The sequence below is a fragment of the Syngnathoides biaculeatus genome, chromosome 13 (genome assembly GCF_019802595.1).
Source record: "Syngnathoides biaculeatus isolate LvHL_M chromosome 13, ASM1980259v1, whole genome shotgun sequence".
Classification (NCBI taxonomy): domain Eukaryota; kingdom Metazoa; phylum Chordata; class Actinopteri; order Syngnathiformes; family Syngnathidae; genus Syngnathoides; species Syngnathoides biaculeatus.
In genome coordinates, this window is record NC_084652.1 from 2366555 (window position 1) to 2393826 (window position 27272).

Below are 27272 nucleotides of genomic sequence, written 5' to 3' on the forward strand. Positions count from 1 at the left end.
ATCGCATAATAGCGAATTAAAAGGCTCACACCCAGCCCGATCACCACGTTAGCCTGGAGATTGTGCAACGATGTTCACTCGAATGGCACAAAAAATTTTGGAATGAATATGATTGCAAAGTTATGAGAAATGACTCCACGTCAGCGAGATAGCTGTCAGGTCCCAACACGCAGTCCCTGCAGATAAAGATCGGCGCGTCTCTTTCATTGTTGCCAAGGTGAGGTCACTGGAATGCTGGAAAATATCGTTTGCCTCCTTTGCCCCCTCGGCAGGCGTACGAAAAGTTGGCGGCTGAGCTGGACGGCGGCAAGACGGACTTGACCAGGATGGTCAACGACCTCTCCAATGCCGCGGGCAAGGAGGACGTCGTGCGCAACGCCGAGGATCACGCCAAAAATCTCAAGAGGCTGTCCAAGGAACTGGAGGAGTGAGTTCATGGTGTCGCTAGCGGGACACCATGTTGGGTCCACTTGCTACTTGCAGCTCTGTTAAAGCCCAAAGACGCTCGGGCCGAGAACTTGAATTAAAAAAATACCAACACTAAACCATTCAAATATATTTGTTTCATTTGTGATAATTAATGGACTTATTATTATTACGCATTGGAAATACACTGCTTAATGTAGTTATTTTACTGATTTGAAATATATTTAATGCTTTTAGTTTTCAATTTTTGACGAGTCATTTCTTTAAAATGTACGTACGTTTCCGGCCTACAAGCCGTGACTGTTTTCACACGCTTTCAACTCTGCGGTTGACGCGGTGATGCGGCGCTAGCGTTAGCGCACCTGGTTATGAGCCTCGGTACACATAGTTTAACGCTACCGTGGCGCTAACGCTAGCGCCGCACTAACGCTGACTCTTTCTGTGTGCGGGGGCTTATAACGAGGTGTGCTCTGTAGGCCGGGAATTACGGTATTTGTTTTGATTTACCGCAAAATAAGTCATTATTTGTTATTTCTTCATTTAGTGACACATTTGTACCAAATTGTATCGACCTCCCCAGCTCACGTTCGTCACTTTTGCATTGACTGGTTGGAAAAGAAAGCGATGGAAAAACAGCTTCCTTGACGCAGATAAGAATAAAGTGATCAGATTAGCAATTATCAAACGATACCGCCATAGCCTCATATTGACGTTTATTATTATGATTGTAGATAGTTTGGCGTCGAGTCGCACCGCAGCTCGCTAAGAGCGCTTGTGTCTTTGCAGCACCGTGAAGGGCGCCAGTGAACGCCCCGAGGTGCAAAACGCCAACGACGCCATCGACGCCTACAAGAACATCACAGACGCCATCAAAGCCGCCGAGGTCGCCGCTAACCAGGCCAAAGAAGCCGCCGACAAAGCTTTGAACGTACGTCAAGACTAACAAATGCATCGTTCCTTCGTTCCACTTTCAGTTGGTTATCGAAACACCGCCCAGATTTTTTTTTTTTTAAATATGGCACAAAAAAAAGAAACATTTTTCATATTTAAATTTCCATTTTATTTTGTGCTCAGATCAAAACACAGGACTGAATTTAATTTTAATACTTGTTCACATTCATGTAACCATGAAGTTTGGAAACGATCATTTGTAAAGACATATTAGCTGCACCTTTTTTTTTTTTTTGCATTTTTCAATTTTGCATTCCTTTATTTTTATTTTTGTGTTGGCTTAAAAACAAACTAATTTTAGTTTTTCAACTGCCAATTGAAAATGGAAAGAATGAATGATGTGAAAATTCAGTGTCATGCTTTCATCCTGTGTGCATCGTCGGAAACAAATGCATCGCATGTCATCTGTATATTAATCTGTCTTTTTTTTTTTCCCAGAATGTGAAGAAACAAAAACTGGCTGAAAGAGCAAAAGACCTGGATGAAAGTGGCGCTGAACTGGTTCAGAATGCAAAAGAGGCACAGAAATCCCTGGACGGTAATCTCTTCTTCTTTCCACTTTCACTCAGCAAATCAAGCAGAGGCTCACTTCTTCTTCTTCTTCTTTTTTGTCGTCTCGGCCAGACGCCGCCAACGAAATTCCCGACATCAAGAGACGCTTGGAGAACGCAAACAGGAAAAAGAACGATCTTGAGAACGACCTCCTCGACTCGCAAAGGCAGCTGGCGGACATCAAAAGAGGTGCCGAACGACGCCCCTTTCGTGCTGCCGGCGTGCGGTTCGAGTCCGCGGGACGCTAAAGTGTCGGTATCGCCCGGCTTTCTCCCCGACAGACGACATCGCGAATATGATCGACGAGGCCATGAGGAAGGCCGCCTCCGCGAATGACTCGGCTAGCGACACCATGGACAAGCTCGACGCCATGAGGAAGGAATTGGACAAGATCAACCTCGCGCCCGGCGATTCCAACCTCGGCGCTCTGCTGGACGACGTGGACCAAGCGGGTGAAAAGACCGAAAAAAACTGCACGGTATCCGTTTTTTTTCTTCGTCTTTTCACATTTTGCTCGCCGTTTTCAGTGAAAAACTTGTTGAAAACCATCCCGTCACTGAGCGACAAGATCTTGGAGGTGGACACCTTGACCTCGCGGTTTACGCCGTTGAAAAACATCACAGAGAACGTCAAGAAACTCAAAGAGCTCATCAATCAAGCGCGCGACGCGGCCAACCGGGTGACTGGCGCCGCCCCCTTCGCCCCCCTTTCAAAATACGAAGCACTGCTCTGTCTTCTGCTGACCATTTTCCACGTTTTTCCCGCAGATTTCCATCCCGATGAAGTTCACAGGCGACGGCCACGTGCAGTTGCACCCGCCCAAGGACCTGGATGAGCTGAGGGCCTTCACGGACCTGTCCTTGTCCCTGCAGAGGCCCGAGGGCAGGGGCGACGGAAGGCGCCGACGCAAGCAGGCGGCGGACAAAGGAGACATGTTTGTCATGTACCTCGGCAACAAAGATGTACGTTCGACGGCTGCCTTTGTGTATGCACGGGGGCGGGATTAGAAATCATCATCATCATCGTCGGACTTTCTTTCTCCAGCCCTCCAAGAACTACATCGGGATGGTCCTGAGGAACAACGTGCTGTACGGCGCTTACAAGCTGAACGGATTGGAGCACGTGATGAAAACGGACTCCATCACAACGTCGCCATCCGAGCCGGCCAAGTTCGACAAGGTCGACCTGCGCAGGTACAAAGGAAAACAAAAAAAAAAAAAACATAATTTGCACAGCTACCGTAATTTCCGGTTTATAAACCACGGCTTTTTTCACACGCTTTCAACCCTGCGGTTTATGCGGTGACGCGGCTAATTTGTGCATTTTTTCTAACGGCCGCAAGGGGCGGCACTCAAGCGGAAAAGGTACGAAGACTGAGACCCGTGGAATATATGTCCCGAGGAAATGACTTTTACCGGTCCGGCCCTGTTAGCGTGTTACTCCCGTGTCTCTGTCATTTTTGCCAGTACGTTTTTTTTTAACCGGCCCTGTTACCATGGCGCTAGAATTAGCGTTAGCGCGGCGGCGCTAGCGTTAAATTCTCTCTGTAAATATCTCGCGTTTCAATGCGGGTTTCATTTGCGGCTTTTACACAGGTGCGGCTTCTGGTATTTTTTTATTATTCTTTTTTTACAAATGTGCTAGGTGAGGCTTATAACCCGTTGCGCTCTGTAGGCCGGGAATTACGGTATTGTTTCTTTGGTGGGATTTTTGGAGAAAATGTTCTCGCACCAATGTTCAGTTTTGAGTGAGCTTGCTTTTAAAAAAAAAAATGTATTCTATTTAGAATTTATCAAGACGCAGAGCTGATCCTCACCAAAGACTTCACGTCAGACACTCCCGGGATTCCGGTCAAGGGTGCCAACCAAGGGGAGGAACTGAAAAACCTTCTGGACCTGAGCCCAGACGACCTGGTTTTCTACGTGGGAGGCTACCCGTCCAACTTCACCGTGAGACGACGGCGACGCGACACAAACGGCGACGAGGTCGCCGCCATCCCAAACGCGGCCTGAATCCCAACGCTGTCCTTCGTTTTTCGTTCCCCAGCCGCCGGCGCCGCTCAACTATCCCATGTACAAAGGCTGCATCGAGATGGCGTACTTCAATGACAAGGTGGTCAGCCTGTACAATTTCAAGCACAAAGACAACATCAACGTGGAGACGCCGTGCAAGAGGTCGGTCCTGCTGTCGTCGAAGCCGACGTTTGTTCGGGCTACACGTAGAACTGCCGCACGTTGATTCCTTCATCATTTAATCATCGCATGACAATTTCCAGGGCGATAGTTCGCAGGGTATTGCCCGTCCCCACTTGAGCCTTCAACGATTTGATGCGCTCTCATCTCCCCTATGCAGGTACGTGTCTCCATTGGGCTTTTACCTGGAGGGCAGCGGCTACGGCCGCGTGATCATCGACAAGCGAGCCAACGTCCTCCTCATCGGCATGTCCCTCCTGACGCAAGCGGAAAACGGTCTGCTCTTGTACATCGGAAACGAGGCGAGTGATTCTCGGTGCCTTTGCGAGCCTTTCGAGGTCACGCGGCAATTGAAGGACAATTTAGGCAGCCAATTGGTGGTTATGTTTTCAAGAAAAAAAACTATTCAGAAAACTTGTATATACTGTAATTAGACTCGCCCAGTGTAACAATTTGTATGAGGGTAAAAAAAAAGTTGTTTTTTTTTTTTATTGATCTCGTCGCCCACTTTTGTTCTCTTTTCCGAGATGCCGGAAAAGATTTTTTGAAACAGGCTAGAGGCACGACTTCAAAGCGTTAGCCAAACTATTCACCGTAATTTCAAGCCTACAGAGCGCACCTGATTATAAGCCTCACCCAGTACATTTGTAAAGGAAATGCCATTTGGTACATGCGTAAGCCGCACCCGCGTACAAGCCGCAAGTGCCCACGTTGAAACCCACATTGAAACACGAGATATTTACAAAGAAAGACGGGTCACGGAGTTTTTTCGAAGTTTTAATACCTTAGATTACCTTAACCTAGCAACAACACGGTAGTACAAACAGGGCTGGTAAAAAAAAAAAAAAAAAAACAGAACATACCGGCAAAAAAAACAGCCGTGGCAGCTACACAGTCGCAACACGGTAGCACAGCACCAACAGGGCTGGTTGGAAAAAAAAAAAACATGCCTAAATTACTGAGACTCGGCAGTAACACAGCGACAACACACTTGCGCGGCGCTAACGCTAGCGTGGGGCTAACGCAAGCACGGCAGTTAAAAAAAAATACATACCATAAAAATCACTGAGACGCGGCGGTAACACAGCAGCAACACGCTAGCGCGGTGCTAACAGGGCCAGTTGAAAAAAAACATACCGGTAAAAATCACTGAGACACGGCAGCAACACACCAGCAACATGCTAGCACGGCGCTAACAGGGCCGGTTAAAAAAAAAAAAAAAAACCATACCAATAAAAGTCACTTCATCGGCATCGGTGTCTGTAGTGTTAAGAAAGCTCTCAACAAAGGCAGGCCCCCAAAAAGCTGATTTAAGACTTTGTGCATCCGAAAAAGACCATTTTTAAAAGAATAATTAGGACTCTTTTTTTTTTTTTTTTTTTTCCCCAGCTCCAGTTAGAGGAGTCCCATCATTTGCATAGCAAATCTATATTTCTGTATTTTGTACATGGATGATGGAAAAGGTCTTGGGGGAGGGGGGGGGGGACAGAAAATGTCCTCCGATTTTGGTCGTGACACTTTCCCTTTTCGTCTGTTCCCCGTCAAAGGAGAACTACTTCACGGTGACGGTGGAGAAGGGCGTTGTTCACCTGCGGAGCAACTTGCTGCAAGAACCGGCCACCAATAACCTGAAAACGTTCCCGGTAAGTCCGGGACGAGCCACGTTGATGACGCCGCGATTCTAACACTTTGTCTTTCAGAAACGCGACTGGGTGGACGTCCTCATCATTTTGACCAAAGATGGGAAGTTTACAGTCCGCATCGCCAGTAAAGAGGTGGCCAAGGCCCAGGCCAAGTTCACCAGCGTGGAATTCGCAGAATATTATATCGGCGGCGCGCCTCTCGAGATGAGGGAAAAGTACGCGCATCTCCTTTCTGCTTCTCGTTACACGCGAGAGACGGCAAACTAGCTTGTTTCTCTGCGCTGGCAGGCACAACATCACCATGCAGGCCTTGAAAGGATGCTTGAACAACGTGAAACTCAACCAAAACTTTAAACTGATTGACGAGAAGGTGGGAATCAGCAAAGGATGTCCCAAAGATTCCCTGGTGAGTCCGAATTCCCAATTGCTCGAGAAGAGCGTCGGAACAACGTGACCGCCGGGTGCGTGCAAGATTTACGGTCGAATAAAGTGAATGACTGAATGAATTATTATCACGTGCAGAACGCTCGGAAAGCAGAGTTCAGTCCGGGAAGCTCCCTGTCGGCGGACCTTTCGGGCTTCAGCCTGGCCGACGACGTCTTGGTGGCGCTGGGCTTCAAGAGCACCGAGAAGTCGGGAATCCTCCTGCAGTCCAAACAAGCCGTGGGTCCCTCGAAGCCGACGTCGCCTTCAAAGTGCTCCTTCGTTCATTCGTTCTGACTTCTTTCGTCCGTCCAGGCTAACGGGATTCATCTGGCTTTAGAAAACGGCAACGCCGTCGTGTCGTTCGACAATAAGTTGTGGAAGTCGAACAAGAAATACAACGACGGCCAGTGGCATTATTTGACGGTGTCCAGAAAAGCCGGCAGGTAGGACACACGCCCGTGGACGCGTTAATTATTTGTATTTGTCAGAAGCAAAAAGTGTTTTTGCCTGGACAGAATGTAGATCAGTTGTCTTTAAAAGAGTTCAGATGTAAATTCTGTTACTTGTGTCGTTTTGTCATTCAAAATCCGTCGGAGTCCTGCTTTGACGTGCCGAATCCAAGCTAACGCAGGTCAAAACCGTGGGCCGACGTTTTCCTCGCAGGACCGAGATGCTCATCGACGACGACGACAGCGGCGTGGCGCAGAGCGGGAGCGTCCCGGTGCCGGACTCGGGGGGCTCGGTGATCCTGGGACGGGACACGTTCAAGGGCTGCATCTCCAACCTCTACACCAGACGGTGATTGCGTGTGGTCGTCGGTCGGCCGTGTGCGGCGTGGACGCGATTTTGACGCCGCGTTTATTGTTCCGCCAGCAGGCCCGGCCACCGGTACAAGCCCGAGGACTTGACCGATTTCAAGTCGTCGGGAGACGTCCTGCTGGACGTGTGCGTCCCCGACAGTCCGGTCCAACAGATGATCGATCGGGTACCCAAGAAGGTGAGCGTCGCTCTTTTCCCCTCTTTTCAAGTTGCATCCGTTACCGTTTGATTGTCTTCCATTCGTGGTCCGGTCCGGACCCCGTTCCCCGCAAACGGCGGCGGTCCCCTGCAGATTGTTTCAGTTTATACAATCAAAGGTTTGAAACGCGTAACCCGGCTGCGCTGCCGCTTTTCCTTATGTAGCGGCATTGGAATCGGTAAGAACCCGTTTAAGAAAAGACGGTAAAGTGCGATACAGCGAGGGGCCACCAGGTGGTCCGTGATGGGGAAAACTCGGTCCTCACTACTGTACAAACGTGTGACTCGATGTGTTTGACCGACTCCGTTCTGCTGCCTGATTTCCAGAGATGAAGCCGAAGGGGGAGCCCAAAGACCCGCCGACCATAACGTTGTTGTGCCGCATTCGCTCAATGCATGAGCCTACGGACCATCGCAGCTCATTCCGAATGATCTAATTTAATAAATGTTCAACGCCATGTTTTTGTCTCTTCAGATGTTTCTATGGAAGACTTTTGCTTCAACCCCACTCATAAATAACAAGCCTGACTGAAATCATCTCATTGTCTCTTTCTTCCATTTGAGCAGTAACGCATAATCACTCCATCATTGCATGACATCATCCATTTGAATCATTCCTACACTTATGAAGTCATATTAAGTGGACTCACTGATGATGCAGCGTGCGTTCGATTTCCACTAGGTGGCGTTGTGATTGCTTGTCTTTATCTGTGTGCCCTTTGACTACGCAGTGACCGGTCCAAGGTGCCGTCATCTTTTTGCTCAAAGGCAGACAGGTTGGATTCGAGCCCCCCGCAACCCAGAACAGGATGAGCGCTAGACAAATGGGATAGACGGATGGATGAACATAATATCTATCTGAATTTTTCACATTATCATCACTCTTTGCCACCCCCATGTCACGTCGAAGTGACCATATATTTTTTAGTTGTAGTTTCTTTTGATATAACGGGACAAGCCGAAAGAAAAAGAAGATTATTTTGGATGTGTGTGCGATATTTTAGTATCTCCATTATCTACATAATAGATAATAGATGCGCTTATAAAGGTTTCCTTTGTGATGAAGTCGACCTATTTATTATTCATGATCAGATATGGCATTATTGTTAATAAACTTTTCCAATCCCGACTGGATGAAGTGATCCAATTGCGTAAACTTCACAGATACGATCCGTAATGCTGGATTAACATCAAAAACCGGAATGGTGTGAAACCCGAGCAATCATCAACATTCCTCCGCTCAGATCCGTCAGGGATCGTTAACATTGAAATATTATATGATGATGTTCTATTGAGATCATCATCACCATTGAATACATTCATTCATCCATCCATCCATTTTCTTTGCCACTTATCCTCACGAGGGCCGCGGGGAGTGCTGTAGGCTAGCTCAGCTGTCAACGGGCAGGAGTTGGGGGAAACCCTGAACTGGTCGCCAGCCAATCAATCGCAGGGCACATAGAGACCGACAAGAGTCGCACTCACAATCACACCGACGGGCAATTTGGTGTCCGATTAATGTTGCGTGCTTTAGAGAAGTGGGAGGAAACCCAGACAGGCACGGGGAGAACATGCAAACGCCACACAGGCGAGGCCGGGATCGAACCCGGGTCCTCAGAACTGTGAGGCCGTCGCTTTACCAGCTTATCGCCCATTGAGAGCGTGACAAATTAATTCCTTGAAATTGTATTTATTTGTTTTCCATATATTGTGTTGATCACAGCTAAAGCTGTATAAACATCCTGACAGCCTTTGAGCTTTATTGTCATTTGAAATTGACATAACTACGCAGCAGGGGCGTCAAACTCATTTTTTGTCGCGGGCCACGTTGTCGTCACGATTTCCCTCGGAGAGCCGTCATGGCTGTGAATCCGGGGAAATCTTTCGCCTCACGATATTTACAGATGTCATTCATGAACTAGTTTTGAATCAGAAATCAAGCGGAATGGGGTTTTTCAACTCTTGTTCATGTTTGGTCACACAAAAATGCTTGCACTATCACAACTTTATCATTTATGATATGACGGTTTGAAATCTTGTTACAGATTATCACAAAAATCATGGAAGTTGATATCCATGATTTGCCTTCGCCGGCCACATAAAACCATGCAGCGGGCCGGACCTGGCCCCCCGGGCCTTGAGTTTGACACCAGTGCTACACTGCATAACTGTCTACTGTGTGGATGTTTTCATTCAAGTTTCATCAATGCATCCGTTTTGTACCGCTTACGTGAAAATATATTTGTTTTTGCGCTAATTTTATGTCCCTTGCACAAACGTGAGGCCCGAAATTTCCCCGCCGACAGCACGGAACCGGCGTTACTGTTGCATTGCAGTACAAAAGCGAAAAATATAATAAACAACCGATAGTGTGGTGATAATAAAGGATGAATGGTCAACAACTTTCAACATTTGCTGTCATCGTTTATCGAGGACTTCCCGGGGGAGGCCGAGCCTCAGGATTGACCGACTGAACATTTCCCAAAAGGGGCAATTTGCAATTTGAAGCTTTCTGCTTGTGTTGTGTTCAAGGACGTGGGAACGCGCGCGATGAACGACAGCGCCTCTCCGTGCGTGCGACCGGGCCTCTTGGCAGACGCGTACCACATGGGAGGGCCCGTGAGCCGCTTAAGCTACGGCCTGCCGCTGCAGGTGTTGCAGCCCAGGTGAGTCCCGACCGCGTAAGACGAGACCTTCCGGGCCTTTAGAGACGCTGCAAATCCCCCCCCCCCCCCCCCATCCCTAAGGCCGCACTTCTCCCTGGAGATCCGGACCCGATCCCCAGAGGGCCTGCTGTTCTTCGCCGCGACGAGGGGAGGGAACGCTCACCTGGCTTTGTACATGTCCAAAGGGAGGATCCGACTTTCAGTGGGCAAATCTAGCGAGATCTTCAACAGGGAGAAGTACAACGACGGGAAGTGGCACTCGGTGAGCGGACGCGCAAAAACGGCCTCGGGGACGTCTCGAGATCTCACGGGGGTGCGCGACGTACGTGGCGCTGATCTTTCGCGCAGGTGATGTTCAGTCTGGAGAAGAAGAAATTCCGCCTGGTGGTGGACGGGATCAGAGCGCAGGACGGTCAGCTGAGCGGCGCCGACGTGGCCTCCATGAAGCACTTCCTGTCGCCCGTCTACTTGGGCAGTGCGCCGCGCTACCTCCACAAAGAGTTAAAGGTCAAGGTCGCGCAGCGTCTTTCGCGCCGTAAAAACAAACAAATGTCCGTAACTCGTGTTTTTGAGGTGTACTTTTTGTCACTCGTTAGTCCAAGAACCTCCCGAAGCAAACCGTGTCCGGCTGCGTGCGGCGTTTCAAGATGAACGGCGCCCCCATGCTGAACCCGTCGGCAAACCACGGGGCGGGCCCCTGTTTCGAGGGCCACACTCAGAGGGGGGCCTACTTCTCGGGGCGCGGCGCGCACGTCGTCATCAGTAAGGAGGAAAACGCTTTCTGATTGGAATTTCGACTTTATGTGACATCCATCCTCCGTCGCGGCTTCCAGACGACTCCTTCGCCGTGGGATCGAGTTTCGAGCTGCTGTTTAACGTTCGCCCGAGGACGCCAACTGGACTCCTTCTCCACGTTGGCGATTCTGGCGGAACCCGGCAAGGACTGAACGCGGGCCACTATGTCAGCGTTTACCTCCTACGAGGAGAGGTTTGGCCTGCCCGTCTGTTTGCCCCCCCCCCCCCCAAAAAAAAAAAAAAAAACGAGTCTGCTAAAACTTCCCCAGCTAAAAATATTGTCATAACAAATCATACAATGTATGTTGACCTGAAAATCGGAATCTCAGTCTTACCGATGACGCAAAGAAGTGCGGCTAATGTCGCACACAATGTGATGCTAACTTCCTTAGCATATATGCTAACTCAGCATAAAATCTCTATTCTCGATTGATTTACGTTCCCACACTCCGCCGTGAGCTTCGGGAAGCGAGTGCCAGAATGTGAACACGCATCTGGGTCCGGGACCCAAAATCGGGTTGCGGATCTCTTTGGTGCGGGTCACGGGCAGTCGATTAAATGTTCCACGGGGTCCCTCTTTATACCAACATATGACATTTGGAGGTCGCCATGACCTCGTACCAGAAGAGGGGAGACTCGGCCATTCATCCATCCCTCCATTTTCTGAGCCGCTTATCCTCACAAGGGTTGTGGGAGGGCTGGATCCCATATTACTGTTGGTGTGGGTCAGAGCCGGTCCATGTCTCTATGAGTCCTAAGCAAAATTGGATTTCGGGGGTCTGTATTTCTGACAGAAATATTGATCATTGATCGTTTATATGAGCTTTGTCAGAAAGGTTCCAGGACCGGAGTCACAAAAGACATATCCATCCATTTTCTTCGCCGCTGATCCTCACAAGGGTCGCGGGGAGTGCTGGAGCCTCTCCCAGCTCTCAACGGGTAGAAGGCGGGGTTTCACCCTGAACTGGTCGCCAGCCAATCGCAAGGCACTTTACTACTGTTGGTATGGATCAGAGCCAGTCCATTTCTCTATGAATCCTAAGCAAAAGTGGATTTTGGGGGCCTCTAATTCCCGCCAGAAATATTGATTATTGATCGTTCATATAAGCTTTGTCAGAAAACTTCCAGGACTGGAGTCACAAATCCAAATTACATACCATATTTTTCAGGTGATTGCATAATAATAATCGATCATATTGTAGAAAAAAAATATTCGATACTCTCGGGATGAATAAGGAAATGGGAGTACTGAGCTGCTAAGGCTTGTTAACCGGTGCTTTAAAATATGCCATGTTATTATTTTATTTTTTTACTTTACAGGTGGTGGCACGAGTCAACAACGGCAAAGGAGAGTTTATGGCATCTGTGCGGCCCAAATCGTCACTTTGTGATGGAACGTTTCATAAAATTTCCGGTATGACGCCGCCGTCTCCGGCGTAGCGTACTTGTACATATTGCGAATAAACACGGACGTGTGTAAACATGGCGGTTGCTGTCTTGCAGTCATCAAGAGGATGCACGTGGTGCAGCTGCACGTGGACACGGTGGACACGTACAAGATCGGCCCACCGTCTTCCAGTACCCCTTTGACCAAATATCCCCTTTACGTAGGGGGCCTTCCCGGTGGGTGTCCGTCCCGTCTACGGTACACTTAAATGTGGACAAAAATTATTCGTACCCTGGCCCGCGTGAAAGCGGGCTAGAAGAAGTAAACCTCTCCCTGACCCTTTTTTTTTTTTTTAAATATGCATTGTTCTCAAATGAGACCAATGCGTTTTCAAAAAAAGAAAATAAACCGTCGGTCACACGGAGGTTTACGAAGGTTAGTGTGTGGCCGCAACACGCTTCCGTGTACGGGGGCTGAAGCCGATCCCAGCGGTGGAAGAAACATCCAACGTGAGTAACTTCAGAACTTGTACGACGAGGGCCGTAAGGACTTGTAGGAAATTTAACAAGTCTTAGTACATCTTAGTACCCAAATTATGGCTATTTTCGCATTGAAGCTGCTCGGCCTACGTTAGCCAAGCTTAGCGCGCTAACAACATTACCTTCGTTGCGTATACAAGGAGGAACAACCCGAAAGAAAAAGAAGAAGAAATACGCATTGGACTCATTTGAGAACAATGCATATTTAAAAAAAAAAAAAAAAAAACATCTGTCACGGAGAGTTTTACCGAAGTTTAACATGTGGCCGCAACCCGCTTCCGTGTACGGAGGAGCCGACTTGCTCTCTTTTTTTCCCCCATAGTTAATGAATGCAAGTTTGTGTAAAACCAGGGGACATTTATTGAAATATTGGTATTTCAAAAAATCTGAGTAGCTCCATCACTGTGAGGGATTTATTCTTGATTCGAGATAAGATCCAGCAACAAAGTATCCACATGTGTCCATACTTTTCTCCGCTTTCAAGACAAGCGGAAGCGGGTTAACAGTCCAATTTCTTATGGGCGAAAACATCGACTTCAGTCCTCTATGCCGAGTTTATCTAATTTGTATGCGTACCGTCGTTTATTATCACCAACGGTATCGGACAAAACTCTGGGCGTCGTCCTTATAAGGCGTATTTTCGTGTCGTCTCCAACCGACTTAGCATTGAAGAATGGTTTGTTTGACCGGCACTTCCGGCCATTGACGTGATTTGATGACGTAGGTGCACGAGCTCAATACTTTAGTCCGTATCGTCAGGACCGACCGTGATGAATTGAAATATTGGTATGTTGCCCGCAGAAGAGCTGTCGTCGACGCAGACGCCGCCCGTCGCGTCGTCCTTCGTGGGCTGCATCCAGGACATGAAGGTCGACGGCGAGTCCGTCTCGTTCGCCAGGTCGCCGTCGGTGGTCGGGCCCGTCAACCTCAAGGAATGTCCGGGCTGAAACCCGTCACTGCCTTGTTTGTTTCTTTTGCTTTGGCTCAAACCTGGGACCACCTCCAAACAACAACCATGTGCAATCTGTCACCAACAAGGCAGAGAATGTCTATGTGTGTGCGTGCGTGCGTGCGTGTGGATGGATGTATTTATTTTGAAATCATGCACCAACTCGTCAACGGTTGGTTTCTTTTTTTTAATATATATATATAAATATGTTATTAGTCAGTTGAGGCTGCAGTGTACAGTACATAACAGCACTTTAAGAAGACAATATGAAAAATGTGGTCAACAACAAAGATTTATGTACCATTTGCAGATGATGGCGCTCGCTTCTTTCCCCCTTTTGATTCCCACACGTTTATGACCGCGTTTCTCTTTTCTTTTTTTTTTGTGGCATTCCTTATGCATGCAATCTTCCGAGTGGCCCTCGACCCCCTCAATTTGGTTTACACGGGACAACAGCATGCACGACGTCGACATTGTTGAAGACTAAAATAGAACAATGCACACGATTCAGATAATGTTTACCTTTGCGTGCAAAAAGGGAAGGAAAAAAATTAATAAATTAATCACAATTAGAGCTTTAATAAAAAAAAAAATACAATAACTTGCATTCCTGTTTCGTGACCACTGATTTGTAAACCATTTTGTAATACTGCCAATTAAATTTCTTTATAAATCAAGGCTGAAAAGTCTTTGTGTTTATTTAGTGTGCTAATTTGCTGTTAGAAGCCATTAAACCAGTTTTCAAACATTTGCGTCACAAAATGGATACAGAGCTAGATTGTGCTCACAAGTGGAAGACAATTTAGTTACCGTACATCGGTGGCATGGATAAAAAAAAATACATATTTGTCGTAATTCGGGAAATTGCAGAATTTCACAAGAGTTGGGAATCGCTGCACTAAGCAAAATAAATAGCATTTTGATTCCATGTGTAGAATCTGGTGGGATTTTTTTTAAAAGGAGAACCTGGGAAGTGTAATCACCGTATCAAAGCGCAATGAAAAGTAACCTGCGTGGCATGAATTTCATTTGGAGAACTACTCTAGTGACGTCATCGCGCATTGATTTGCTTTTAACGTACATTATGGTGAAAACTAGTTCTGCTTTTACTTTTATACAGTTTGCTTGATACCTTGTAGAAACACAGATGTTCACGCCCGTACATTTAAGACGATGGTGATCAAAGCTGTTACGTCATTTGCGTTTCAGAGTCGCAGCAATTTCGTTTTGTTTTCCGCGTACGCCACCGGAGTTGTCACAATTCCAAGCGCCCCTGAAGGTACCAGGCTTCCTCCGGGCGAACGAGGGCAGCACGCCGGGCCGGGTTAGCACTCACCAAAATCGGCGTCAGAACGTCACCAGAGACGCGTAGACGCCAGACGCCGGACGCCGGACTGCCAGGGGCAAAATCGACATGGGGGATTTTACCCGCGACTGTCTGAGACTGTTTAGCTTTTAAGTCAACAGACAAGCGTGAGCGCGAGACGGCGGGCGGCCACAGCCCAGCCGCCCCCAGCAGGGAGCCTCCTCTCTCGGCCACCGTCTTCTTGTCGGCCCGCCGGCGGTCGGGCAGCCTCCAATGGCGACTCCGACGGAAGCCACCCGGGACGCCGCGGACGACGACGAAAGGGAGCCCGTGAACGACGCGGAGCTGGCGCTGAAGGGCATCAACATGCTTCTGAACAACGGCTTCAAGGAGAGCGACGCGCTTTTCAGGGCGCACAGGTGAGCGTCGACTTGCCCGATGATGACATGTCGCGAGATGATGTCGTTTCGTGACAAACTTTTTCTTCCGTAATCATTGTTCGTTACAGAACCGGGAGAACATGCCACTCATTGAATTGCACTTGCATTTGGAAAGCGACATCAATGCAAAATTTTACTTGGTAAAATAGATTTGTCAAAATCACTTCCGCATTCTCAAGATGACTTCTGATTGGTTGTCTCAGGTCATGTGCCGTAGTCCCAAACGTGACACATTTTTACAAATATGACCTCAAGTGCCACTTTGTGATGCAAAATTTTAGTTGGTAAAATAGATTTGTCAAAATCACATCCGCATTCTCACGATGACTTCTGATTGGTTGTCTCAGGTCATGTGCCGTAGTCTCAAACTTGACACATTTTTACAAATATGACCTCAAGTGCCACTTTGTGATGCAATCTATTGTACTTTGGCTAATGTTTATAATAATAAATCTCATGCAGTACTTATACTTTTGAACCCATGAACGCATGTTGACTTTTGATCAGGTTCATCATCATTTGGCCTTTTTTTTGGTTGAAAATTCACTCGGTATGTCATATTAAGCAATATTGTGTAAAATTTGCACAATTGTCATTTGGTTAACATGATATCATTTGCATATGGTAACAACACACATTTGTTATGTTTTTTTTTTGTTTGTTTGTTTATTATTTGTGTAAAGAACATATATGGGCTTTTTTGCAAATTAATGTTCTATAGTTTTAATCTAGCTCCAGCACTCCAGCGACCCTTGCGAGGATGAGTGGCTCAGAAAATGGATGGATAGTTTTAATCTTTTCTTTTTTTTGAGGAACCATCCAACGGTCTTGTGGATGTATTCATTCAAAATTAAGAAGAAATAATAATAACGTTAACGTAATAAGAAAATAATATAGTGATTGAAATAGTTGGACATCTACTAGATTTTCAGCAGAGTAATTTATTTGTAATTACGCTTCCAAAGTCATCTTCCAATGTCCTGCTTCGGTTGCGAGTTTGATTCTGGCCGGGCTCCAGCCTTCCTGTTGACTTTTGCGTGTTCTCCCCGTGCTTGCGTGGGCTTCCGCCCACCCGGACACTTTTGAAATTGGAATACAAATATGAGTTTGTTCAACTGTGGGTCAAATATGTGTAGAATGTGGTTTGGTATCAAATAAAACATGTGATGTAGTAATGTTATTTAATATATATATATATATATATATATATATATATCAATGGAAATTTAAAATTTAGGTACAGATTTGCCAAAGAAGCTTGCAAATTGACGTCTATAATTTTGCTTTGCGGCAGGTCAGATCCGTCTTCCTGGCCTTGAGTTTGACACCCAGCGTTTCTGCGTTACTTGAGTCTCAGCTGTGTATGTTTTTCTCGTCCACGTGCGTTTCCAAAGGTTTCCTACGTAACAGGCGTCCACGTGTTGCGCCTTTCTGACTGCGTTTGAGTCATCGGGTCGAAGCCACCGCAGTTTTACGCGCGTTCCGTCGGCTGTCGCTTGATTAAATTCCTCAATTTATTAGGAATCATCAAAGTCGCGATCAGTGTCAGGCCGGTCTGTCGCGGCACGGTCTTGACGGTTCGCAAATAGACACGTTTGTCGTGTTCAAACAGCCTCCAGCAAATGTTTGCACGCTCGCGTCGAGCTGCTGATGTTCAAACAGCCCCGTGACTGCCAAAACATCCTCATGCGCACAATATGCACTTGTTCACCGCCGATGCGTCGCTGTACTTACTCCTGCCCCATTTTCGGTCTTAAATGTAGAGAGTATCAGAGTATCCTTGTTCCATATTGCATGAATGTGTCACAGGATGGTCGTGTGCGTTTTATGAAGATTTTAACAAATAATACTAGTTTACCTTAAATTCCTCATGCGTGTATTTACTCAACTTTTGGGGTGAAATCTTGTAGTTACCATAATTCCCGGCCTACAGAGCGCACTTGGTTATAAGCCTCGGTATACAGAAAGGGTTTAACGCTAGCGCTAGCGTTAAATTATTTCTGTGCACCGAGGCTTATAACCAGGTGCGCTAGCGCCGTATCACCGCATAAACCGCAAGCTTGAAAGCGTGTGAAAACAGTCGCGGCTTGTAGCCTGGAAATTACGGGATGTGTGTATATGTACACACAATCAACATGGTTTATGTATATGACGATTCTATGCACCTAATGGTACTTTCCATTGAACTCCATTGTGAATTTCAGCTTTACAGATGCCATGTCCGCAGTGCATGCGGGGTACTTTGTGGTTATGATGACATCCTGAGGAGAGCTGGTTGGCCAGGGTAAAGGTGGCGGAGACTGGTCATCATTGCCCCACCCGCCAACAGTCTCCCCAATTTTAATGCATGACACCCCCCCCCCCACACACACACACACACACGATCACGTAACAGGGACAATGGTTGACAGTTGGCGACCTGGTAACCATGGTGATAGGATGGGTGGTGCGTATTCACATTCATCCATCTATACATCCATTTTCTCCGGCACTTATCCTCACGAGGGTCGCGGGGCATGCTGCAGCCTATTTCAGCTGTCAACTGGTAGGAGGCGGGGTACACCCTGAACCGGTTGCCAGCCAATCGCAGGGAACATACAGACAAAACAGTCACACTCACAATCACACCTAGGGACAATTTAGAGTGTCCAGTTAACGTTGCATGTTTTTGGGATGTGGGAGGAAGCCGGAGTGCCCACCGGGAGAAAAGCCACGCAGGCACGGGGAGAACATGCAAACACCACACAGGCGGGGCCAGGATTGAACCCAGGACCTCAGAACTGTAAGGCCAACGCTTTCCAGCTGATCCATCGTGCCGCCCAAGTCATAATTCCAATAATTTTAATATGAAAAACACTTGTAAGGCATCGTTGTAAAACGATCAATTCAAATCACAGTAAATACAGCAGCGCCTCTTGTGCGGCAAGACGGCATATTCTCATCTGCTTATTCCTGTTTACGGATCTGCGGAACCTCAAAACGTTCTTAGGTCATACCATTGTTAAGTGATGCACCCCCTGTAATTGAATTAAGTTAAAAATTCTGTTGACTGTGTGAAAATGGAAGAAAAAAAAAATGGAAAGCTCTACTTAGCTTCAGACGAGCATAGGCGCTGTTGATTTAGTCTCAACTAGTTTGCTCTCTAAAGAAGTCAAGTTGACGCCGTGGCAGCTCCTCCAGGCTGGAATATTCTGCTCTGAACAACACCGGCTCGTTAAGAACCTGCAGACTTTTTTTGCAGGATATCCCAGTCAATCGTCAGGACGTTTGAATGCTGCGAAAAGGGTCCGGTCAGTGTCCGCAAGATGTGCTGATGTGCGCTCTGTCCTTCCTTTCCCACCGCAGGAACCACAGTCCCCTCATGAGCTTTGGCGCCAGTTTCGTCAGTTTTTTGGTGAGTCGACAACGCCGCACGCTGACACGGCAAATGGCGGTTTAACCGAGATTCTCAAGTTGTTGTACTTTGCTTTGAGAACTTGAAAACATAACCGAGTCATTAAAATAAGAGGGGGAGTAGTTGTAGCAGTACTGAGAGCAAGATATGCTTGCTTGTCATCTAAATGATGCTTTATAAAGATTCTTTATCACAAAAGATCCTGATTCAGCATTCCCACTTTTCCTTGTCTTTTATGCTGTTTTCTGCACTCTCAAGAATCCAAGGTTTAATCCAGGATTAGAATATTTTGGGTCACTTTGTACTGCAGGTTTTCCCCAGCGTGGCCCGAGCACCTCGTGCGGCGCTCGCAGCTCAAGTTCATCGGTTTGGAGTTTTCCCAATGACGAACATATAAGACTAGGATTCATTTCAAATTTATTTGATGTAAGGATTCAACATTCTCAACTGGGTACATAGAGTGTAAAAAAAAAAATAAGCAAAAAAAGTACAACACATTTTCTTAAACTTGAATTACGCTACGGTCCTAATGCTTTGAATGTGATTCTGTTTAATTCATGTAAACTGCGCTAAGTATTCTTCTCTTCTTGTTGTGGCTACTTCTTCTACTGTGCAATAAAGTAGCGTAATTTCCGGCCTACAGAGCGCACCTGGTTCGAAGCCTCACCCAGTACATTTGTAAAGGAAATACCATTTGGTACATGCATACGCCGCAGCTGTGTAAAAGCCGCAAGTGCCCACATTGAAACACGAGATATTGTATTTACAAAAAAAAAGACGGCACACAGAAAGAGTTTAATGCTAGCGTGGCGCGAACACAAATGCTAGCGCGGCGCTGACAGGGCCGGTTAAAAAAAAAAAAAAAAAAAAACTTAAACAACAACATAACGCAGCAGCAACACCCTGGGACAGTGCTAACACTAGCGCAGCACTAAAATAGCCGGCCGGTAAAAGTCACTTCCTCTGCACATATATTTTTCCCACTCGAGTGCCCCCTTGGGGCCATTAGAAAAAAAAAATGCAGAAATTAGCAGCGTAAACCGCCGGATTGAACGCGTGTGAAAAAAGTTGCGGCTTGTAGGCTGGAAATTACGGTATTTCAAGAAGCCGAAGAAAAATCAAAATGTGATGACACTTCTAAATACTGATTTTACTGGCACAGCTAGACTTTGAAAGCGTTGTATTACAGTACTAATTTCCCTTGAAACTTTAGCTTTACAGATGCCAATACTGTCGTGTCTGTGGTAATGACATCTGCCAGTGATTATTCCCGGGACGGTATCTATTACCATAAAGATGTTATTCATAAAACGCTTCTAAAGTGTGAGCAGCAGTGTAATGTGGCACATAGATATGCATAAATACATACTACAGTATACACAAGGGACTATTATAAACGGTAGCAAAATATTCAGCGGCCTGAAGCAAAATTTTCCACCCCAAAAAAATGTCTTTGAAATTTCTGTCCCCTTCACTTTGACTTGTTGCGTAGAATGCCATGATGACTTTTGAAGACGAGAAGATGCAGCTGGCGTCCGAGGACCTCAAAGCAACGGAGAGGCTGTGCGAGAGCGAAAATGCCGGCGTCATCCAAACTCTAAAAAACAAGATGAAGCGCTCGGTGAGTCAGATGCATGTTTTTGTAATAATCATTTCTCATACAGTGATGCCTCGGTTCTCGACCACAGTCCGTTCCAGAAAACCGTTTGAGAAGTGATTTGTTCGAAAACCGAATCGATGTTTCGCATTGCAATGAATGGAAAAAGAAATAATGCGTTCCAAGCCAAAAAAAAATCTGGCTTTTTAAAGCATTTTTTAGATTTTCCTGATAATAAACTGCATAGTAGAAATATATATGTATAGTTTAAATACTTTATATAATAAAATAATTTAAGAAATAGATTGATTTTTTGCTTAAAATGTTTGCTTTAGTAGTAGAGTACACAAGGCTGGGAGTGCATTGCCGTATCTGTAGCGACTCGGCCCCCAGCGTTGTAAACTTTTTTTGGGAGCCATGATTGTGGTTTAATACGGTCGTCCTCGACAAGAAGAAAAAATAGTCTCTACCGGGACACGTCTGCGTACAGAGGCTGCGTTAGACAGAATAACAGAAGTGAGCTGGTTGCGCCGCGTGCGTCATGTTATTTCTGGGTTTTTTTTCGGGGGGCGTTCAAATTGACAATAACAAAACAGCCAGCTGCTTGCGCCACGCGCATTATGTTGTTTCCGGGGTTTTTCGGGGGGCTTCATTGAGTCCAACCATCTCAGGAGTCTTGTTCAACTACAACAGTTTTCTAACAAGGAATGGTCCAAAGTTGCTGGAAGTTATTGCTGCTAAATTATTCAATCTTAGGGTTCGCTTACATTTTCCCTCCCATTACCGAGTGAATTTTCTGCAATGCTTTTTAAGGGAGTGCAAATGAGATTCTTTAGCTTTCCAGGGGCGTGTTTGAAAATTGCGGAAGAGGAAAAATGTGAACTCGTGAGCATGTTTTTGTCGTGTGCGCGCAGACGGACTCTCGGAGGTCGGGGGCGGCCGCTGTGGAACGCCTCCAGAGGCAGATCATCATCGCCGACTGCCAGGTTTACCTTGCCGTGCTGGCTTTCACCAAACAAGAACTCTCGGGTAAATTGTTCGAGGGCCAATATTTACAGATCGATTGGAATATCTGATGTGATAATTGGTAATTCCATAAAATGTCCTTCCTCTGAATATTCTGTTTGACTGCTGATGTACTGAGTAAATGATTCCCAGCACAGCAAGCGATATCCGATGACGTGCGGGTCTCCGATTCTCCGCAGCGTACATCAAGGGCGGCTGGATCCTCCGCAAGGCCTGGAAAGTGTACGACAAATGTTACAGCGACATCACGCAGTGGCAGGAGCGCAGCAGCAGCAGCAGCAGCAGGAGGAGGAGGAAGAAGATCCCCGAGCAGCAGGCCTCGTCGTCGCCGTCCGACCGCGCGTCCTCCCCGCCTTCGGACGGCGTCTGCGCCGAAGACCTGGACCGGCTCAAAGGCTCGGTCAGCTTCGGCTACGGCCTCTTCCACCTGTGCATCTCCATGGTGCCGCCGCACCTCCTCAAGATTGTCAACCTGCTGGGCTTCCCCGGCGACCGTCTCCAAGGCCTGTCGGCGCTCGCCTACGCCAGCGAGAGTAAGGACATGAAGGCCCCCTTAGCCACGTGAGTACGTTCGTTTCTGCATCTGGATTCAAAGTCGCCATTCGCACGTGCCTCCATATTGGGTGTACAGACGGGAACGAGAACGAGGGAAAAATATGCTTTCAAGGAGATGTACGGCAATCCCGCGCATATTTGTGTTCACTCACGATTCACAAATTCACCGATTCACTTTTTTTCTACTCTTTCGGCACCAAAATGAATATATTCACAGCAATTGGCTGCGATTGGTTCAGGGTGTACCCCGCCTCCTGCCCCGTTGACAGCTGCGATAAGCGACCCTTGTGAGGATAAGCAACTAAGAGATGATGGATGGATGGAACAGCAATTGGTCCAAGGAAGTATGCGGAAGTAATACGTCTTTCCTGAGAGAGACAAGCTTTGTATTTTGGGGAGGAGCTAAGTTTAGCCTGGGTTGTTGCTGGAAGTCTTTGTCTTACAAATGTGTACACACAAAAAAAATCTGTATGCCATTTAATTAAAGGTCATTTTGTAAGGTTAGTTTGAACTGGTATTAAATTCCTTTGGTATTATAGTTTGCAGTTTATTGGCATTGTCAGTTTTAAACCCATTATTATTATTATTACTATTATTTTGCTATTTGCAGGAATAGTGCGGCGTTCCAGTGAATAAAGTTATGATGGTTTGACCCAGGAAGGGATGAATTATGTCCAATTAGTTTATTTGATCCCCAATATCTCTGTCCGAAGTTTTGAAATTGACATTTTCTTGCAAAATATGTCTTACAAGTGGCGCCGTTCAGTTGGCATCCAAGGCTTTGCTTGTTCTTTGGTTTGATTTTGGCGTCCCTGTGACTTCTTTTTAGCCGACCGAGGCTCCCTTTCACGTCAGGATGCTTGAAAGTTGTGCCGTTTTTATTTATTTATTTGCTGAGATTTGTCTTTGTGTGCTCTGGTGTGTCCCGCGACAGCTTGGCCCTCTTGTGGTATCACACGGTAGTGCAGCCTTTCTTCGCCCTGCACGGCAGCGACACCCACTCGGGCCTGGCGGAGGCCAAAGCCATCCTTCGCCGAAGGGAGACCGTCTACCCCAACTCGTCGCTCTTCATGTTCTTCAAAGGGAGAGTCCAGCGTCTTGAGGTCAGCGCCCGTCTGTCGCCACGCCAACACGCCAGCAAAACACAAAAAAACACAACCGCGCCTCACGCAACCTCGTGTGTGTGTGCGTGCGTAGAGTCAGATCGGCGCCGCCTTGACGTCCTTCAACGACGCCTTGCACTTGGCCTCGGAGCAGAGGGAAATCCAGCACGTGTGCTTGTATGAAATCGGTAAGCTTTTGCCACACTTTTGCCTGAGGTCGTAGAAGAAGTACCGTAATTTCTCAAATAATGGGCAAATTTTTTCAAAAATATTTTCAAAAAGTTAATATAGCGCATTATACTTAGGTATAGATGAAAAATAAAACTTTGTATAGTCGTATACAGGTAAATAGCGTGGTAAAAAAAAAAGCGTATACATATACATTTCGATGTCTAATGTTACACATTTATATATATATTGCGCCCCCAACCTGAGCTCTCAAGAGCTCCACCGGAAGCTTTCATTTTTGGATTGTTAGCATAGCATGCTTGTTGCTACTGTACCAAAGATCAGAAACGGCTGCCCATGATTTTGTTTAAACTAAGACAAAAAAATGTCGACTACAAGGGCTCGTTGTGCAGGCGCTTTTAAAAGAAATGTGTCGTCACTCGTGCCGATGACGCCAACCAACCCGGAAGTTGCGCCGCAGTCCGAAACAACGATCGCTCGCCTCGATGGCTTCAGGTGGCTATCAAAACAATGTGAGTTCAAACTCAAAACTCAAAATGTGCCCGTCGCCCACGTTTCTACGTAGTTTGAGCTCACGTTGTTTCGATAGCCACCTGGCGCCAATAGTGAAAGGTGCTACGGCGTCAAGCGGGCGAGAGGCTGCGCTGCGGAACCAAAACTTTTGGGATTCAAAAGAAGTTTCCCCCCAAACGCCATGCATGGCACAGAGGACGACATCCCGTGGGAGCAAAATCGGATCACTGTTCATGAATTCAGGGGGCACCAGAACTGGACCAAGTCACCAAAGGTAGACTACGATGAGCCAGATTTTTCTTTTGAAATCTTGGCCAAGGATGTAGAGGATAAACTGCACTACGCACAAATATTTAATGCAAAAAATGTTTTAGTCAAACAGTGTTCAATATTTATTTCAGACTAATATGTGTTATCCACAGTATTAATAAAATGTTATGCCATCATTGAGCATATATTTTAGTTGGTTGAGGGATTCTGTTCTGGACAAGCGTGTCCTGTGGCCTGTCCCGAGATTATATTACGGCTATATTGGCACGTGCACAAAAATTATTATTATTATTAATGATTGTTTTTTGAAAAACAATAGAAGTACAAACCCAACAAAATGTAAATACAGATAATTCCCATTATTTTGAGCAAATTGTTGGTGCGCGTTATACATTGGTACAATGGTTTTCCTGATTTTTTTTTTTTTTTTTTTTAGGTCAACTTTGGGGGTGCGCATTATACTTCATATACTCGACAAATTACGGTACTACTACTGTACGGGATGGGGGGGGGGGGTCAGAATTTCTGCTCATCAAATACGCCAGCAAAGCAACCCCCCGCCACACGATAGTCGACGGACTGTTTTCATCTTCATCCTTACATGAATATGTATTACTATTTGTATTTTTTTGGTGTTGACGGCGTCTATCTTGTAGGTTGGTGCAACATGATCGAGCTGAACTATTCAGAATCTTTCAAAGCCTTCGAGCGTCTGAAGGACGAGTCCCGGTGGTCCCAGTGCTACTACGCCTACTTGACAGCAGGTGCCGATCCCGTCCATTTCTTGCAACAGGTTTGCGGTTTTGGACCGGCCCCTGATCCCCCCCCGTGTTTGTCTGCGTTTCACACGGCAGTGTGCCAAGGCGCCACGGGAGACCTGCAGGCGGCCTTGGGGGTTTTCAACGACGTCCAGAAACTTTTCAAACGCAAGAGCAATCAGATCGAGCTGTTCTCCATGAAGAAGGTGGCCTTCTTGCCAGCCGCCGACGCTGTCGTTTTATTCATTGTAGTCCTCGTATTGCCGGCAATTTGGAAGTCGCCTTTGTAACTCGTTGCGTCCCGACAGGCCGAGAAGATGAAGGTCCCCAATTTGTCCAAAGAACTTTGCGTCCTCTCCATCATTGAGATTCTGTATCTGTGGAAAGCGCTCTGCAATTGCTCCAGGAGCAAACTACACACGATGGTGCAAGGTACCGCGCCACTCTTTGCTAGTCGCGTCTACTCTTTGGTACTTTATGAGGGATTTTTTTTTTTTTTTTTAAGTGTATTTTTGTAGTCCTCCAGGGTATCGACGACAGCTCCTGCGCGGGGCTGAAAAACCTGCTTTTGGGCACCATAAGCAAATGCCTCCATAAGACTAAAGATGCCATTCAGGTATTTAAAATATTAACGGCAAAAGCGCAAAATCAAATCCAATACTGCAAAGTTTTTGTTTGCAGTATTTCCACATGGCCTCGCGCGACGAGGTGGGCCTGCTGAGCAACTCGTACGTGCAGCCTTACGCCTGCTACGAGCTGGCCTGCGTCCTCCTCGACGACTCCGAGGTGGGCACCAGACGCTCCGGCCGTGGTCACCTCTCACATTTTAACGACGGCTACTATTAATTTTAGCGTCATGGGCTTTTGTTGTGCGTGCAATAAAAAAAAAATGGCTCCATCGAGGAAACATGCGCATTCATCACAAGGAGAGTTTTCAGCACGGGGGAGCGCTCAGACCATCACACCCGTTTAAAAAAAAAAAAAAAACTAAACAAAACATACTGTTAAAAATCACTGAGATACGGCAGTAACACGCTACAACAACAGTAACGGCGCGAATAGGGCCGGACCGGTAAAAGTCACTTCCTCGGCACATCTATTCCACCGGTGTCACTCTCACCTTTCCCGTTCGAGTGCCCCCTTGCAGCCGTTAGAAAAAAATGCACAAATTAGCCACATCACCGCATAAACCGCAGGGTCGAAAGTGTGAAAGTGTCTCGTAGGCCGGAAAATTATGGTAATTGTTAGCAAAAATTGAATTGCTCGATGCAGTCTCAAATATCTAAGTATGGTTTCATAACAGAATTTCGGCTTGTCTCGTTAGGGGTCGCCAGTCTTTGTCATCTCAGATGAACGCATATTTGTTTGGCGCAGTTTCAGGCCAGATTCCCTTCCTGCCACAGCCCCTCTGCGTTTTAGCAAGGGAGAGAAGCCGACAGCACCAGGTTCTCCCAGGCGGTCTCCCATCCAAGTACTGACCAGGGCCAAACCCGCTGAGCTTCCGAGATCTGACGTTCTCAGGGTGACGTGGCCGTAAGCCTTTCAAAACAGAATCAGGCTTTTGTTAAAGTTAGGGTTTCTAAATAGGGTTGGTTTTTCAAATTAAGAGCATAAAAAAGGTTAGATTTTCAAAATAGGGTTTGAAAAAAGGGTTGGTTTTTCAAATTAAGAGCATAAAAAAAGGTTAGATTTTCAAAATAGGGTTTGAAAAAAGGGTTAGTTTTTCAAAATAGGGTTGAGGTTTTCAAATTAGGGTTTATAAACTAGGTTAGGGTTTCAAGACTTAGTTTTTCAAAGTAGGGTTTCAAGTCGAGGTCCAAGTTTCAAAGTACGCTGTCAATACAGGGCTTGGGTTTCAAAACGGGGTTAATGAGGTGAAGGTACGTGATGTACAAGGTGTACTCAGTCACCAGCGAGGTGAGCGATGAGGTCAAGATGGGGTTCGGGTTCAAGCTCTGGTTTTGGGGTAAGGTTGGTTAGTTGAAATGTCAAATGTGCAGAGAGCCTGTAAGTTTGTTTTGGATCCAGATAATGCGATGTTCTCAACATCCATTTCCTGTCATCACAATACGTCATCTATGTTTGTTCTATAAGGTGACATTGCGGTTTTTTTTCCTCCCCCCCCCCCCCCCCAGTCCGCAGCCAAAGGCCACGCGCTGATGCTCCAGGCGAAGGTACGACTTTGCGCCGTCGCCGGGCGAGCGTCACACATGCGCTGCTCCTTTTGAAGGGCGTTTGTCTTTATTTTTTTTTTTTTTAGGAGGACTACGCCGGCTACGACTTCGAGAACAGACTTCACGTGCGGATCCACTCGGCGCTCGCCTCCGTGCGAACCGCAGCTCCGCCTTGAAGCGGGGACGTTTTTAGCAGGGGCAAAAAAAAAAGTAAAACGTTTTATTCTATTTATGTTTGAGCGGCGGCATTTTGAAACAACGTTCTGCGGTTTGTACGGGGAAGGTTGGCTGACCTTAGCAATACGCTGCGCATTTTTCCTCCATGTGGAAATGTTTTTTTCACAAATTTCTCAAGACAACTTTTTACAGTTCACTTGCACAGCAGTAGTTGCTGTTGAACTCGG

The 27272-nt window shown here is 46.7% G+C and overlaps 2 protein-coding genes across 10 annotated transcripts in view; both read left to right on the forward strand.

The window, feature by feature from the left end:
- Positions 1-14221, forward strand: part of si:ch211-241e1.3 (laminin subunit alpha-3) — an 84636-nt gene extending 70415 nt beyond the window's left edge. For 5 of the 8 annotated variants that reach the window (XM_061838559.1, XM_061838562.1, XM_061838563.1 and 2 more), the window contains 26 exons: positions 273-427; positions 1213-1354; positions 1816-1915; positions 2002-2118; positions 2211-2381; positions 2457-2608; positions 2697-2891; positions 2974-3122; positions 3716-3878; positions 3976-4103; positions 4282-4423; positions 5669-5764; positions 5822-5979; positions 6053-6170; positions 6287-6427; positions 6503-6633; positions 6854-6988; positions 7064-7187; positions 9740-9873; positions 9955-10135; positions 10222-10380; positions 10470-10635; positions 10707-10861; positions 11989-12082; positions 12172-12291; positions 13396-14221. In XM_061838559.1, the coding sequence (XP_061694543.1) occupies positions 273-427; positions 1213-1354; positions 1816-1915; positions 2002-2118; positions 2211-2381; positions 2457-2608; positions 2697-2891; positions 2974-3122; positions 3716-3878; positions 3976-4103; positions 4282-4423; positions 5669-5764; positions 5822-5979; positions 6053-6170; positions 6287-6427; positions 6503-6633; positions 6854-6988; positions 7064-7187; positions 9740-9873; positions 9955-10135; positions 10222-10380; positions 10470-10635; positions 10707-10861; positions 11989-12082; positions 12172-12291; positions 13396-13541 (3672 nt within the window). In that variant the 3' untranslated portion in view covers positions 13542-14221. Of the gene's footprint in view, positions 1-272; positions 428-1212; positions 1355-1815; positions 1916-2001; positions 2119-2210; positions 2382-2456; positions 2609-2696; positions 2892-2973; positions 3123-3715; positions 3879-3975; positions 4104-4281; positions 4424-5668; positions 5765-5821; positions 5980-6052; positions 6171-6286; positions 6428-6502; positions 6634-6853; positions 6989-7063; positions 7188-7534; positions 7745-9739; positions 9874-9954; positions 10136-10221; positions 10381-10469; positions 10636-10706; positions 10862-11988; positions 12083-12171; positions 12292-13395 lie in introns of those variants that run through there. The other 3 variants (XM_061838560.1, XM_061838565.1, XM_061838566.1) reach the window with 3 other exon arrangements.
- A 41-nt stretch (positions 14222-14262) lies between these two features.
- On the forward strand, positions 14263-27191 carry LOC133510536 (tetratricopeptide repeat protein 39C-like). 2 transcript variants are annotated; one of them, XM_061838569.1, is made up of 14 exons: positions 14263-15268; positions 18635-18683; positions 20176-20304; positions 21195-21309; positions 21486-21867; positions 22796-22964; positions 23059-23152; positions 24593-24700; positions 24791-24900; positions 25003-25126; positions 25213-25310; positions 25376-25480; positions 26830-26868; positions 26955-27191. In XM_061838569.1, the coding sequence occupies exons 1-14, from the start codon at positions 15123-15125 to the stop codon at positions 27042-27044; spliced, it is 1758 nt and encodes a 585-aa protein (XP_061694553.1). In that variant the 5' UTR covers positions 14263-15122; the 3' UTR covers positions 27045-27191. The 2 variants fall into 2 exon arrangements, with proteins under 2 accessions (XP_061694553.1, XP_061694554.1); XM_061838570.1 differs by having other exon boundaries at positions 15135-15268; positions 18531-18683.
- Positions 27192-27272: the final 81 nt, after the last annotated feature.

Bases quoted from the DNA above. Each gene is read 5' to 3' on its own strand.
- LOC133510536 (XM_061838569.1), top strand. From the start codon at position 15,123: ATGGCGACTCCGACGGAAGCCACCCGGGACGCCGCGGACGACGACGAA. The intron at 20,305-21,194 runs GTGAGTCAGATG...GTGTGCGCGCAG, and splicing joins AAAACAAGATGAAGCGCTCG to ACGGACTCTCGGAGGTCGGG. The intron at 21,868-22,795 runs GTGAGTACGTTC...GTCCCGCGACAG, and splicing joins ATGAAGGCCCCCTTAGCCAC to CTTGGCCCTCTTGTGGTATC.